Source organism: Capricornis sumatraensis, chromosome 11 (genome assembly GCF_032405125.1).
Source record: "Capricornis sumatraensis isolate serow.1 chromosome 11, serow.2, whole genome shotgun sequence".
Lineage (NCBI taxonomy): Eukaryota > Metazoa > Chordata > Mammalia > Artiodactyla > Bovidae > Capricornis > Capricornis sumatraensis.
Genome location: NC_091079.1, coordinates 79,483,882 through 79,498,847, shown reverse-complemented (window position 1 = coordinate 79,498,847; position 14,966 = coordinate 79,483,882). Strand labels below are relative to the sequence as shown.

General features: G+C 34.0%; 1 protein-coding gene across 37 annotated transcripts in view; it reads left to right on the top strand.

Annotated features, from left to right (window-relative positions):
- RIMS2 (regulating synaptic membrane exocytosis 2) overlaps positions 1-14,966 on the top strand; it is a 592,618-nt gene that overhangs the window by 358,124 nt on the left and 219,528 nt on the right. For all 37 annotated transcript variants that reach the window (XM_068983626.1, XM_068983609.1, XM_068983618.1 and 34 more), the window contains 2 exons: positions 1,806-1,962; positions 4,493-4,609. In XM_068983626.1, the coding sequence (XP_068839727.1) occupies positions 1,806-1,962; positions 4,493-4,609 (274 nt within the window). The remainder of the gene's footprint in view (positions 1-1,805; positions 1,963-4,492; positions 4,610-14,966) is intronic.

Sequence of the window (14,966 nt, the reverse complement as noted above, 5' to 3'; positions counted from 1 at the left end):
TAATATACTCTATTATAAAAATGTTTGATTCTCTTCTGCTTGAAGGTTAATTAGCCTAGCAAGTTTCATAAGCATAGCCAATTTTATCATGAACAAAATATTTATGTTCTGTTGTACGTAAGATGTGCTACAGTTGCATCAGTGACTGACAATTTTTGTTGGACAAATTTTGATAGAGTATGAGTCAGTTTGCTTGCTATCAGTGTACTACATTAAAATAAAACTCAATACAATCCTTTTAGCCTTTATTTTTTGCACTAAGGTGAATAACATATTAATTCACTAAGACTACAAAAATATTTTTCATGTTTTATCATTTGTGAATTGAATCTTAATAAAGTCATATTTCTCATGATATCTTGCTTGGAGATTGTTAGCATTTTCCCCTACTTGTATTCTATTTTTTAATTAATTGACTTTTTCAACTTCTTCCCTTTATTAAATATCTAGCCACATCAGATTTTTTACCCAAAATATTTTTCTTCAGGTCATTAAAGCTCTTTGTCTTGATGTCATTTGGGGCATATCTCAGTTCTTTTATTTTCTACTTCCAGGATGACAAAAAAATGATTATGTTATTTTTTTCCATTTTATTAAAGAATATACCTTTTGAAAAACTTTTTCAGGAATCATTCATTATTTGGGTTAATACTTTCTGCAATAATCTTTGCTATTGCAGAATATTATTTAGCAAGCTTACATGATACAAAGTATTTATCCTGGGCTCATTATTGTTTACCACCATAAAACATCATTGTTTCTTGTCTCAGTGTTATTAATTTTTTTGCTCTATGGTGATTCATTCAATAATCCATTGAGGAAAAAATAGTGTTGTATAATATCCTCTGTATTGCTATTTTGAAGTCAAGTGTAATTTTTGAGATAATTTTCAAATACTTGGAATCAAAGTTTAAATGTTTACTTCAAATGATATTCAGAATGCTTAGTGTTTATTTCTTAAAGAAATATCTATATAGACTATAGAAATTGGGATTCCCAGGTTGCTCAGTGGGTAAAGAACCAACTTGCCAATGCAGGAGACACAGGAGACTCAGGTTTGATCCCTGGTTTGGGAAGATCACCTGAAGGAAGGCATGGCACCCCACCCCAGTATTCTTGCCTGAAAGTGGAAGTTAGTCACACAGTCCTGTCTGACTCTTTACAGTCCCATTGACTGTAGCCTGCCCAGCTCCTCTGTCCATGGAATTCTCCAGGCAAGAATACTGGAGTGCTGGTTGCCATTTTCTTCTCCAGGGTATCTTCCCAAACCAGGGATCAAACCTGGGTCTCCTGCATTACAGGCAGATTCTTTACCAACTGAGCCAACTTGGCCATTCTTGCCTGGAAAATCCCATAGACAGAGGAGCCGGGCGGGCTAGAGTACATGGGGTTGCAAAGAGTTGGACACGACTTAAGCAACTGAACATGCATGCACTATAGAAAGTAGTAACTTTTTGTCAGGTTAATTATTCTAAATATTTATAGTTGTTGAGAACTATCTGAAGCTCTTCTGGTCAATGAAGAGATGAAAATGTTTTTAGAATAAGCTTAATTCTTTTAATGAAGATTACTAACTGTGTAAAAATGTGAGCATAGTAGCTGTCTAAATATTTGAATATTTGTCATTCCTTCTCAATTTAAGTGTTTATAAAATATTATTTTATGTTAGCATTGTGCTTTATTCATTATGCTTTACATTTATATATTTAAAGCCTTTCACTAACATTTTATGTTTTTCAGTAAATTACAAAATACTAAATATCTCAGTGTGTGGATAACTGTAATCTTAATATTTCCACCTTTAGATTATCGACACAATGGTCGAGATCTTCAAAGCTCAACATTGTCAGTGCCAGAACAAGTAATGTCATCAAACCACTGTTCACCGTCAGGGTCTCCACACCGAGTAGATGTTATAGGAAGGACTAGATCTTGGTCACCCAGTGTCCCTCCTCCACAAAGGTAAGACAGCATAACATTTTATAGGATGATATTATAAGCCTATTTATCTTAAAATATTATTGCTGCTGCTAAGTCACTTCAGTCGTGTCCGACTCTGTGTGACCCCATAGATGGCAGCCCACCGGGCTCCCCCATCCCTGGGATTCTCCAGGCAAGAATACTGGAGTGGATTGCCATAGAAATTTATAAAGATAGGTTCTTATAGAAAAAAGTTGTTTAGGGAAAAACATATGTGCTAGTCAATAGCCTATATAAGGAGAGTAATACGAAATATGGGCTACTTTGTAACTTTGGATGACCTAAATATGATTTTATTATAAGTTCATAGTCATAAGTTCAGTTCAGTTGCTCAGTCGTGTCCGACTCTTTGCAACCCCATGAATCGCAGCACGCCAGGCCTCCCTGTCCATCACCAACTCCTGGAGTGCACTCAAACTCACGTCCATCAAAAGAAGATACAAATTCCACTTTCATATATATATTGAGCAGATCTAGTTAGACCCAACAAATTGTACTCATGAATAATACTGACATTTTAAGAAATAGGAAAGAATAAACATTTGTTGCAGCAATACAATTAAGAACAATCGTGAGAAGACTAAAAGGAAATGCATGAGCAGTGGGAAGAATTGCTTGGAAATCTGCAATTCCAGGTCTTACATTTAGAGGAAAACTCTAATCAATCCAGTTAAGTTATAGAAATGCTTATTAGAGTAAGAACCATGGAAATAATGTTTCCAAATCAATCCAGTTAAGTTATAGAAGGGCTTACTAGAGTAAGAACCAAGGAGATAAATGTTTCTGAACAGGAAATATATGCATAATTTCACATTTTATATACTTGCAATGTTTAAGGCAATTTGAACCTTTAGAATAGCAATCTTAGAACACTTATTTTAAATGAGTAATTTAGTTTTAGACATTTAGACTTAGAATTTTAGGTTGACATCTTAATTTTATGCATGGCATTAGACTGTCTAAGAGAACAAGATTTATTATATTTATAAATTTAACTTATTTAATTATAAGGATATTAAGCACTTAAATGTTTATTTAGACAATTAATTAAAGAGAAAATTTAATATATTAAATTTATAAACAGTTTAAAACATTTGAAGATTTAGGTAAGTGTATAAATGGGACTAAAATTATTAAAAGTCTTCTGAAAAGTAACTGTTTAAATGTGGTAGACTTAGCAGTAGAATAATAAGATTTGTAATCTGAAATAAGATTTTAAATTTGTAGTTTTAGTAAATTAAGCCCTTTCTCATTAAAAAAAAAAAAATTCTTGACTTATCAGAGAATGAATATTTGAACACACCAGTAGAAAATAGGCATGGATTTTAGATTAGATTCATTCATTCATGGATTTTAGATTAGATTTTAGATTAGATTCCTGCACTTAACAGAAAGCCTGTAGTAGCAGGAGCTTGTGTAAAAGGTTTATTCCATCATGGAAAAGAATGTGTTTAGTCACTCAGTCATGTCCAACTCTTGGGACCCCATAGACTGTAGTCTGCCAGGCTCCTCTGTCCATGGGATACTCCAGGCAAGAATACTGGAGTGGGTTGCCATTTCCTTCTCCAGGGGATCTTCCCAACCCAAGAATCGAACCCAGGTCTCCTGCATTGCAGGCAGACTCTGTACGGACTGAGCCACGAGGGAAGCCCGTAAGATTAGTAAACAACCCAGGCCAAGAATGGTGGCTTAAAAAAATAGTCATTGATCGGTTATAAAAATATCAGTTTAGATTAAAAAAATAAACAGTTATTATCCCTAAAATAAGATGGCTAATAAGCAACATGCTGAACTCATTTTCTCCACACAAACCTATACTTCCTCCTAATTTCATATTTTATTATCACTACTATACACCTGGGCTGCTGCTGCTGCTGCTAAGTCACTCAGTCACGTCCAACTCTGTGTGACCCCATAGACGGCAGCCTACCAGGCTCCTCCGTCCATGGCATTTTCCAGGCAAGAGTGTTGGAGTGGGCTGCCATTGCCTTCTCCCACACACCTGGGAGTCATCCATTAATCGTTTTCATAACCCTTATCTTCATTCCTATTGATATTACCTCTATTATGGCTTCCTGTGTGGCACTAGCGGGTACTGCCTGCCAATGAAGGAGACGTCAGAGAGGTAAGAGATCCGGCTTCCATCTCTGGCTCAGGAAGATCCCCTGGAGGAAGAAATGGCAACCCACTCCAGTATTTTTGCTTGGAAAATCCCATGGACAGAGGAGCCTGGAGGGCTACAGTCCATGGGTCACAAAGAGTTGGACAGGACTGAAGCAATTTAGCAGGCACACACCTGTTACAGCAGCAATCTCCTAATTTTATTGTCAATCTCCAGGTGATATTTATAGATTTAGCAGAAGTGCAGTTAGTTAAAACAAAGCAAAAATCTTGAGGTTGATATTACAGTGATCTTTTGTCTTTTTCTACTGTCTTTATTAAAAAACTTTATTTTTTAGTATAAGATATGATTGTGGTTTATTAAGATATTTAATGGATCTTGCTATTTCAGTCGAAATGTGGAACAGGGACTTCGAGGGACACGCTCTGCTATAGGACATTATAATACAATTAGCCGAATGGATAGACATCGTGTCATGGATGACCATTATTCTCCAGACAGAGACAGGTAAATTTAATCAAATACTGTGAGACTATATTATAATTGCTGCCTATGGAAGAAAGATTACCATAAAATGTTTTCATCCTGAACTTGGGTATTTCTTATCTTAGTTTTTGAAACCATGTGCTTCGTCTACAATATCTACATTAATTCTTATGACTGTCACATCATTTTTAAAAATTAAAGAAACAAAAAACAACCTTCTGTTTGCTAAGAAAAAAAATTCATTTTGCTCTTGCAGTTTTGGTACTTTGTTAAATCAAGCCAGTTAAGTTAGTGAACTTGCACATGAAATTATAATGATAATCATAAGGAAAACAGGATGTTTTATTATTTTTACTTTATCATAACCAATTACTATACTGAAAAATACTTTCATGAGACAGTAGATTTAAAGTCTTTTACGTTCATCTGGTAAATCTGTGTGACTTTTTATATATAGTCATGTTGAGACAAGCCTGGTTTGTTTAAACAGACAGAAAAACTGATTCATGAAGAGGTTTTTCCTCATGGCTTTTAGTAAATCTTTTAAACAGCTTAAAGAATTATACTTGTTGACTGCTGTGCTTGGAAGACTTCTCTGAATTTTCTCCATTAAATGTGATATACTTAGGCATGTTTCAGTACATACATTAATTACTAATAATTTTTTAACAAGCTAATTGATTAATCCTCTAGTACATGATTTGATTATATATGAAATGAAAAATGCTATGGTATTTCCCCAAAACTACCAAGTGGGTTTAAGATAAGGATTAGAATAGAAAGCTTAATTTGCTGTTCAGAGAATGTTATGATGAAATAACAAAGGAACTCAGAAGTCTTTTTATATGCATCCTAAACTATAAGCAATATAGTGAAAGTTGCTCAGTCGTGTCTGAATCTTTGCGACCCCATCCTAAACTAATTTTAGTAAAAACACTGGGGGGAAGGTTGGAGATTCAATCAATTGATATGAAATTTTTTTGTCAATACTTATAAATTTAATTGTTTTGTCCAAATCTAGTCTAAATCTAACTCAGTTCATGCTTATAACATTGTGTTGGAGTACACTTTTCCAGTGTACTGGAAATATAGGGAATATCTTAGTCTTCAATAGTGTCAGTCAGCTATTGGCTTTTGTGTCTGAGATCTAAGAAGAAATAGGAAGTGAATAAATTAATATCTTGGTGTCAAATGAAAACTAGTGTAGTGCTTTATTTATTTTTAATTTATTTGACTTTTTCATAGGGGTTTGTGTCTTTAAAGTAATTATAGGCATGTTACCTACAGAAATGAATAATCAAGTGCAATAATATTGAAAAAGGTAACTATATTAGAATGATTAGGAATGCGTCATATTAGGATGGATGAATGAGTTTTGCATTACCTAGTAGAATTTTTTTAAGATTGATAATATCTTGAAATTTTTCATGTAGTGACTCATAAACTCCTTGTTCACACTGAAGGCATGTTAAGCAGATGATGAGGGAGGAAAGTCTGAAATGACTTTAAATCCTCCAAGTTTATGTAAAATGAACTAAATAAAGGCAGTATGGTCTGGGCTAAATCTTGCAGGGAAGAACAGAAGAAAATTGACCTCCAGAAGTTTAAACAAAAATAGTCACTGTCATGACAAGCACATAATATTTTATTGATATTTTGAGACAAAGAGCTCTAAGATTAATGACCTGAAAAGTGCTATTCAATCCTTGGTATTAGTTAATATTTGAATTAGTCATAATTGAAATGTCATATTTTATTGTTTATAACATTATGAATCTTTTAATTTGGCAAAAACGTTCAAGGAATTCAGAGATTTTTGTGGGGAAATTGATCCACGTGATTTCCTTACTGTTTTAAAGTCTTGTACATTACCAGATCATAATTACTCTCCATTGTGAGCTGTTCTAAATCCTTTTAGAAATGAATAAAATAAAATTTCATTTAAATAGGCCTATAAAACCATTTCTATATTAATTTTGAGTATTTTTGTAATCATTATTCATTAACATGATGAATCAAAAATGAAAAGTACAGTATTCATGAAAATAGTCTATCACATTATTAAACAATGAGTTCTTAATTTCTGTTTTATCCTAATATTCAAAAGATTTTACATAATAGAATGCATATGAAGGCATGAAGGCATTGTTATTTTTATGTACTATTTATAGTAGATGGTAAGAATACTCGAAGCCTCCTTCAGTGAATTTTCATGAACTGCATTTTATAGAGTTGATAAATAATACTGTTGATTTAAAAGCCTAAAAAATAATTTCCTTTGAGATGATAAGTAAAATTTAGTTATTTTGAGTAGTGTGTTAATCTTGCTTGTCAGTAAGAATTGACACACTGGACTAGAATATTTCATGAAATGTATTCTTTTTCATGGGATTTGGAACCAAATGGCTTTGGGCTTGAATTTAGATTTTTTTACCACTTGATTGCTGTGTATCTTTGATTTGATTTCCTTATCTACTTGATTTCCTTATCTATAAAATTGGAATATTAACACCAACTTTATAGGGTTGTTGGGTAGATTAAGTGAAACAGTGCCACCAATTGAATGGTATGAACTCAAAAAAAGTACCTCTTAACATTTTAAAAGGATCTTTTAGCTTATAAATAATTTACATTTTAATGTGCTCATCAGTTAAGCAGAGAAAAAGTCAGTCAATTCAGTTGTTTTCTTAAAGTGGCTTGTAGAGGATGTAGGATATATGTTGGACCTTGAAAAATGAGCATGTTTATTTAGGCAACAACAAAAGACACAGAGGCAGAATATACATATACTATCAGAAAGACCCAGTAAGAAGGATGAAGGACTAGGGGACATACTAGAAAATTGTGAATAAAGATAATAGCTTTAAAAAAAAAAGATAATGGCTTTTACATCGGCCATGTAGGGTGATAAATGATACAACCCCATGGACTGTGGCTTGCCAGGCTCCTCTGTCCATGAAATTCTCCAGGCTAGAATATGGTATGGGTAGCCATTCCCTTCTCCATGGGATATTCCTGACCCAAGGATGGAACCCCAGTCTCCCACATTGTGGGCGGATTCTTTATTGTCTGAGCCACCAGGGAAGCCCCAGTAAATGATACTATATGACGTTAATTCATAGTACTTGGTTGGGCTTCCCAGGTGATGCTAGTAGTAGAAAACCCATCTGCCAATGCAGGAGACAAAAGAGACATTTTGATCCCTGCGTTAGGAAGGTCCCCTGAAAGAGGATATGGCACCCCACTCCTGTATGCTTGCCTGGAGAGCCCCATGGACAGAGGAGGGGCTGCTGGACTACAGTCCCTAGCATCACAAAGAGTCAGACACGACTGAAGAGACTTAAGCATGCACACACACTTGTTTAAACTTACGTTGTGTAAGAAAGATATCCTTTTATTATAGATAATAAAAGAAGAATTATACATAGAATTTTGATTGGATCTTTATTTCTCTGCACATCTCATTTTATTAGTACCAGTCAAATTCCTTTTCTTTTTTGAAAAGAAAGGTTTATTACAAGCAATTCAGAAACTTCCATACAGTGATATTAAATAAAAATGATTAATGTAATAGTCGTCTTCCTCTTCATTCCTGCTACTTTTTTGTATCATTATTTCTCTGGTAAATCCTGGTAACTACTACAACTAGGAACATCATTTTCTGTAGCAAACTATGTGACTTTAGTATTAGAAATCATTTCAAGAGCTTGTTTATTATAGGAGTTAACTTACTACTAGAATAAGAATAGAGTACTAGATGCTATTTCTATAATATGTCATAGATATCTTACAGTACACATTTTTTATGTCTATCATAGAGATTGAAATATATTGGTTGCATTTAATTCCATAGAGTATACTTTCAGCCTAATAAGGAAGAAAAATAATACTGGCAGAAGATATATTACTTCACAAACTTCTTTCTTCTGTTCATTCAATTAATGCATTTATATTCTATAATATTTTATAGAATAGGGCATATTTACCTTATTATATGAATTTCTAAAATACTTCAAACACATGATATTTCACTATTCTTTAACAGGCTGTCAGCTACCAAAAATTACCAAACCATTTCAGTTATCAGCTATGAGAGAAATACATCTCTGAAAGTTTGAAAACATAGAGAAAGTAAATGAAAAAGAAAACTCATCCTACAAATTAATGCAACTTTTTATTTATTATATTTCAGGATTATATTTTTACTTTTTAAATCATAGTGTATTTTAGGAACTATAAAGTATCAAAATAGTGACAATGTTAAAGACAGTTTGGTATTAAATTGACATTGTTGGAAATTTAGCTTTCAAAATCTCCAGATTACTTAAGAGTGAGATTTTTATCTCCTCTTTTTTACAGTCCTTTTTGTGTATCTGGTAGTTCCTAAAAGGGAACATGGGGTCGCAAAGTATCAGACATGACTGAGCGACTAAACTGAACTGAACTGAAAAGGGAACATTCAGGCTAATGAAATACAGTGCAAGGATAATTCATTATAAATATAGTTTTGTTTTATCTTCAAAAATTAAATTTGTTAGTAAGAATCAAAGTGTGTCAGGAAATTAGATCAATAATCTTTTTTAGTTCTTTGGATAGTCAAATTTTTTAATCAGGATTTGAGAATCCTTAAGTTCCTTTATTAATCTTTTTTGTAAATTTAGTCACATTTTGTGGCAATGGATTAATTTCCAAAATATACAAGCAGCTCATACAACTTAATACCAGAAAAACAAACAACCCAATCAAAAAGTGGGCAAAAAAACTTAAACAGACATTTCTCCAAAGACGACAGACAGATGGCTGGTTAAACGCATGAAAAGATGCTCAACATCATTCATTACTAGAGAAATGCAAAATCAAAACTACAATGAGATATCACCTCACACCAGTCAGAATGGCCATCATCAAAAAAATCTACAAACAGTAAATGCTGGAGAGGATGTGGAGAAAAGGGAACCTTCTTGCACTATTGGGGGGTAATGTAAATTGATGCAGCCACTATGAGAAGGCAGTGGCACCCCACTCCAGTACTCTTGCCTGGAAAATGCCATGGATGGAGGAGCCTGGTGGGCTGCAGTCCATGGGATCGCGAAGAGTCAGACACGACTGAGCGACTTCACTTTCACTTTTCACTTTCACGCATTGGAGAGGGAAATGGCAACCCACTCCAGTATTCTTGCCTGGAGAATCCCAGGGATGGGGGAGCCTGGTGGGCTGCCGTCTTTGGGGTCGCACAGACTCAGACACAACTGAAGTGACTTAGCAGCAGCATGGAAAACAGTATGGAGATTCCTTAAAAAACTAGGAATTAAACCAATGGAATTGCTGTATTGACCCACTAATCCCACTCTTAGGCATATACCCTGAGGAAACCAAAATTGAAAAAGACACATATACCCCAATATTCATTGCAGCACTGTTTATAGTAGCTAGAACATGGAAGCAACCTAGATGTCCATAGACAGATGAATGGATAAAGAAGCAGTGGTACATATATACAATGGAATATTACTCAGCCATAAAAAGGAACACATTTCAGTTAGTTCTAATGAGGCAGATGAACCTAGAGCCTATTATACAGAGTGAAGTAAGTCAGAAAGATAAAAACAAATATTGTATATCAATGCGTATATATTGAATCTAGAAAGACAGTACTGTTTACCCTATTTGCAGAGCAGCAATGGAGACACAAACATAGAGAACAGACTTATGGACATGGGGGTGGTGGGAGGAAGGAGAGAGTGGGATGTATGAAGAGCATAACATGGAAACATATACATTACCATATGTAAAATATATAGCCAATGGAAATTTGCTATGTGACTCAGGCAACTCAAACTGGGGCTCTGTAACAACCTAGAGGGGTGGGAGGGAGGTTCAAAAGGGAGGGGACAGAGGTATACCTATGGTTGATTCATATTGATGTTTGGCAGAAACCAACACAATATTGTAGAGCAATTATCCTTCAATTAAAAATAAATAAATGTAATTTTTTAAAAAGAAGTAAAGGGGCTTAGACCAAAAAGAAAAAAATTGAGTCATGTTTTAGTTTCCTGTTTTGTTCTTTTGCAATGAGTTTAAGTTCTGCTCAATTTTTTAAAAATTTCAAACAAATTGGATTAAATGCAATATTTAAAATAACTTACTTTAACTCCTTATGTACATTTAGGACATTATTTATTGCATAGATTTTATTAATTTTGGGAGAAAAGTAAGCATGCTTTAATGGAGAAGTGTAAATAAAATGTTTTTAAATTGCTGTAAGTGGATGCAGCAAATGACCACTGTATCTTAGGTGAATTTTAGGGGACTTACTAAAATAGTATGGTTAATTTCTGTAATATTCACAGATGCACTTTTATACTATTACTCCAAGGGGAATCATGACCAGATTATGTTAAGAGGTATAACATGTCTATGGAAAAGCATATAGTCACTGTAATCCAGAGAAACAGAACTGTTAGGCTGGATAGAGAGATTGATGATAGATTGATAGATAAATATACAGATAGGTGATAGATAGATTTATTATGAGGAATTGGCTCACATGATTATACAAGCTGAAAAGGTCTACCATCTGCTGTCTGCATGCTGGAGACTTGTGAAATAATGGTATAATTCAGAGTACAAAGCCCTGAGAACCGGGTGAGCCAGTGGTATATTAATCAATCTCAGTCAGAGGGCCAGAGAGCTGTGAGATGTCAAGCTCATGCCTGATGTCCACCCACACTGGAGTGGGCAATGTACTGATTCCACTGAGTCAAATGAGAGTCTCATCCTGAGATACCTTTACATACATTCCCAGAAATAATGTTTAAGGTGAGCACCCCTTGGCCAGTTAAGTTGATACATAAAATTGACCATCACAAAAAGGGGAATTAAACAAACTGTTGCGTCATGATGAGGATTCCTGTATAGTGTTTTCTTTGGCTTTACAGAGATGAAATTTATTCTAAGCTTGTCAAGGAAAATATTAAAAGTTGGGTGATTATATATATATATATATATATGCTCTATGAATATGAAGATTTTAACAGCTTTGAATTTTACACATCTTTGTTACCCTTAAGTAATTTTCAGAGACAGTCTATTCCTTTTTAATGCAGTAAATCCCAACATCACTACTGTTGGGTATTCTTTCTACTCTTCGTAAAGCCAGAAAAATCTTTTTGATACTGTTATCCTTATGTCTTATACTACATAGGTTTTTAATCTTTTGTTTACTGTTCTAGAGTGTTTCTGGGATTATATGAATGACTGCTCTCTTTAAACAGTAGGTTCCACATGAAAAGATAATAATTCTGCTTTACTTTTGAGTTCAACTCAAAATATATTTATTGAGTGGGTTAGGCATTCTGCACAAAGATTTAGAGTAGGCATTATCCTGGTCTAGATAAGCACGTGATCCAATTGATTATATACAATATAGTAACTAGTTATAAAATGTAAAAGACCATGAGGCCTAAGCATAATAGGATTAGAACAGATTGGAGAGGAAATGACTTGCTTGAATCTATTGGAAAGAGCTTCTAAGAGAAGTTGGACTTTAAAAATTAGTAGGATTTTGAAAGACAATGAAATGGAGACAGAGAGGGAATGATGGACAGGACATTCTTGGCAGAGTGTGAAGCATGAGTGTTGAGCATGAACTTAGTCTGAAAGTCAGGAAAGTATGGAATATATTTAGACAGTCTTAGTCTGCTGTACCTAGATGAAAAGTAATGGTATGGGAAAAGTGAAGTAATAGGAGATAAAGATTGAATGTAGCTTAGAAATTAGTTTTTTTACAGTTTTAAAGAATATGTACTTGTTTTTTGAGATGGATATTAATTGAAGGATTTGGAGCAATGTACCTACATGATCAGAATCATAATTTATAAATATAGTTCTGTAGAGAGGGTGGATTGGGAGAGGGTTGGGTTCTGAAGGGAGGCTTAATAGGAGATTATTTCAGTGGACATGTTAAGCCTGATTTATAGTGGCAGTAAAAAAGGAAAACAAGGGATAAATCTGAGTTATTTAGGCATTAGAATGAGCAATGGTTATAAATCAATTGAATGTAGAAAATAAGGAAAATGGATAAGTTAAATTTTGAGACTTTATAGCTTGGTTTATCAAATATTTAAATTCTCAGTTGAAACTGAGATTACAAGAAAACAAATAGCTGAAGTATTATATTAAATTCCAAAGAGGATTAAAGAATTATAATTAACTACTAGGAGGCCCTTTAAAATGATAGGGTTCTAGATTCTAAAGATACATGAAGGCATGTTGTTGTAGGTAAGGATGAAGCCAAATGGGTAGGATCTAGGCTTCTTACTCCCTCTGTAGACAGTGCCATTTGGATTTTATTGGATTCCTAAATATTGGTTTGACATAAATTTTGTTTGAAAAAACAAATGGCCTTCTGCTTAAAAAGAACATTGGAAAGCTACTGCTCCAGCTGTCTTACTTACAATTGTAGCCCCAGATGTTCAAATTGGCCAATGTCTCACATGTCTCACAATTAGCATGTGTTTTACTGAAATGCTTACATGACACTCAAACAGCCGTGTGGAGATCTCAGGAAGCTGCTGGAGATGTGAAACCCAAAGAAAAATCAAGGTTAAGCCAAAGTGAGAAATTACACTATAAAAACAAATAGTTTTATCCAGAAAGAATGTGTTTGAGTATGAAGAAAGTCAAGGAAAAATCTTGGGAAACCACTGCCTCTGAGGAATAAAAGAAAGGGAATCAATAAGTGAAATGGATAAAGAAACAGTTAGTAGGTGGGAGATCAGGCCAGTGTGTACATGTTAAGAGCCTCAGTTTTGGCTGAAGGAAGCCCTGAGTTTAAAAGCCAATTGTGCTCCTTACTTTACAGCTGTGCGCAAGCACTCAGCGCCAGTTTTCTCTGTCTGTGGGAACACTAGACGCTATCTCGAAGGGTTGTTATTAGTAGTTAATTGAGACATAGACGAAACTTCAGTGGAGTATGTGGTGCATAGTTAAGTGTTAACAGACACTATTAAAGAATCCACCTGCCAATGGAAGAGACTCAAGAGACTCGATCCCTGGCTTGGGAAGATCCCCTGGAAGAGGAAATGCCACCCATTCCAGTATTCTTGCCTGGAAAGTTCCATGGACAGAGCAGCCCGGTGGGCTACAGTCCATAGGATAGCGAAGAGTCAGACAAGACTGAGCTCACGCACAAATTTGTAATAGCCTGAGAGAATAGTGTTTCAAAAACCAAGACAGTGTCAAGAAATAGAGGTTGAAAATCAGTGTCTAAAGCCATAGATAAATGGAGCATAATGAAGATCAAGAAGAAATTAAAGGATTTTTTAGCATTTCACAGATAAAACTCACAGAATACCTTGAAGAGAATAGTAGAGGCAGAAGTCAAATTACAGTAAACTTAAAGCATGACTGAGAAGTGAGAAAGTGATAGCAAGAATTGTAGATATATCTAAAATGTTTTATGATGAAAAAAGAGAGAGGAAGGCAAAGTTACTGAAGTTTTATTTTGAGAATTAAATGTGATCGTGGAAGGGAAGGCATGAGACAAAAATGAATGAAGCAAGGCCATATGGGAAGTAGGATTACAAGTAGAGGAATTTCTTCCTTTTTTGGAGAATAGGGCAAGTGAAGATTCAAATGTATATATCCTCTTTAGAGATGTTGAGAGAGATCAAGGTGGGTTTCCATTTTTTATTGAAGCATAATGATAATCTGCCAAAATTAAGTGTTTTGACATGAAAGATTAAAAAAAATTTTTTAAATTATATTAGTGCCATGGAAATAAGAGAATCAGCTACAGAGGGGTAAAAAGGAAAATGTACTACTTTGATGGCTTATGGTAAGTCATGAGGCATGAAGTGCAGCAGAATCAATAGCATGTAATAAACAGTGACTGGAAAATGGAATAGCATCCAGTACATTTTAAAAATAAAATTAATAATCAAATAAAGTTAATTTCAAATAATTAATATTCAAAATAAAGTAATATTAAAATAAAACAATATTCAAATGAAGTATTCAATTTGTTCCCTACTAAATGAAATTTTATAAACTCTTTTAGTTACTTTTAATTAGTAATGATTGTAAAAGAAATCATTGCCTTATGAAATCCCCTAAGTGTGATAAGTATTCAAAATGATCTCTTTTAATATTTTCTTCTCAAGTTTTCTGGTTATTTTATTATTTTTCTTTTCCTACCTTTCATCCCCAAAGTGAGGTAGCATCTGTATTATGATACATTTTATAGACGGTGCTGAAGATGTTTGTGATAATTGATAAGATTTTATTTTTAAATATTATTTATTTAAATCTCAATTCGTTACATTCTGTTGTGTTTTGTTTTAGAATATTTAGACCATTTTAACCTTTAGCACTGCTG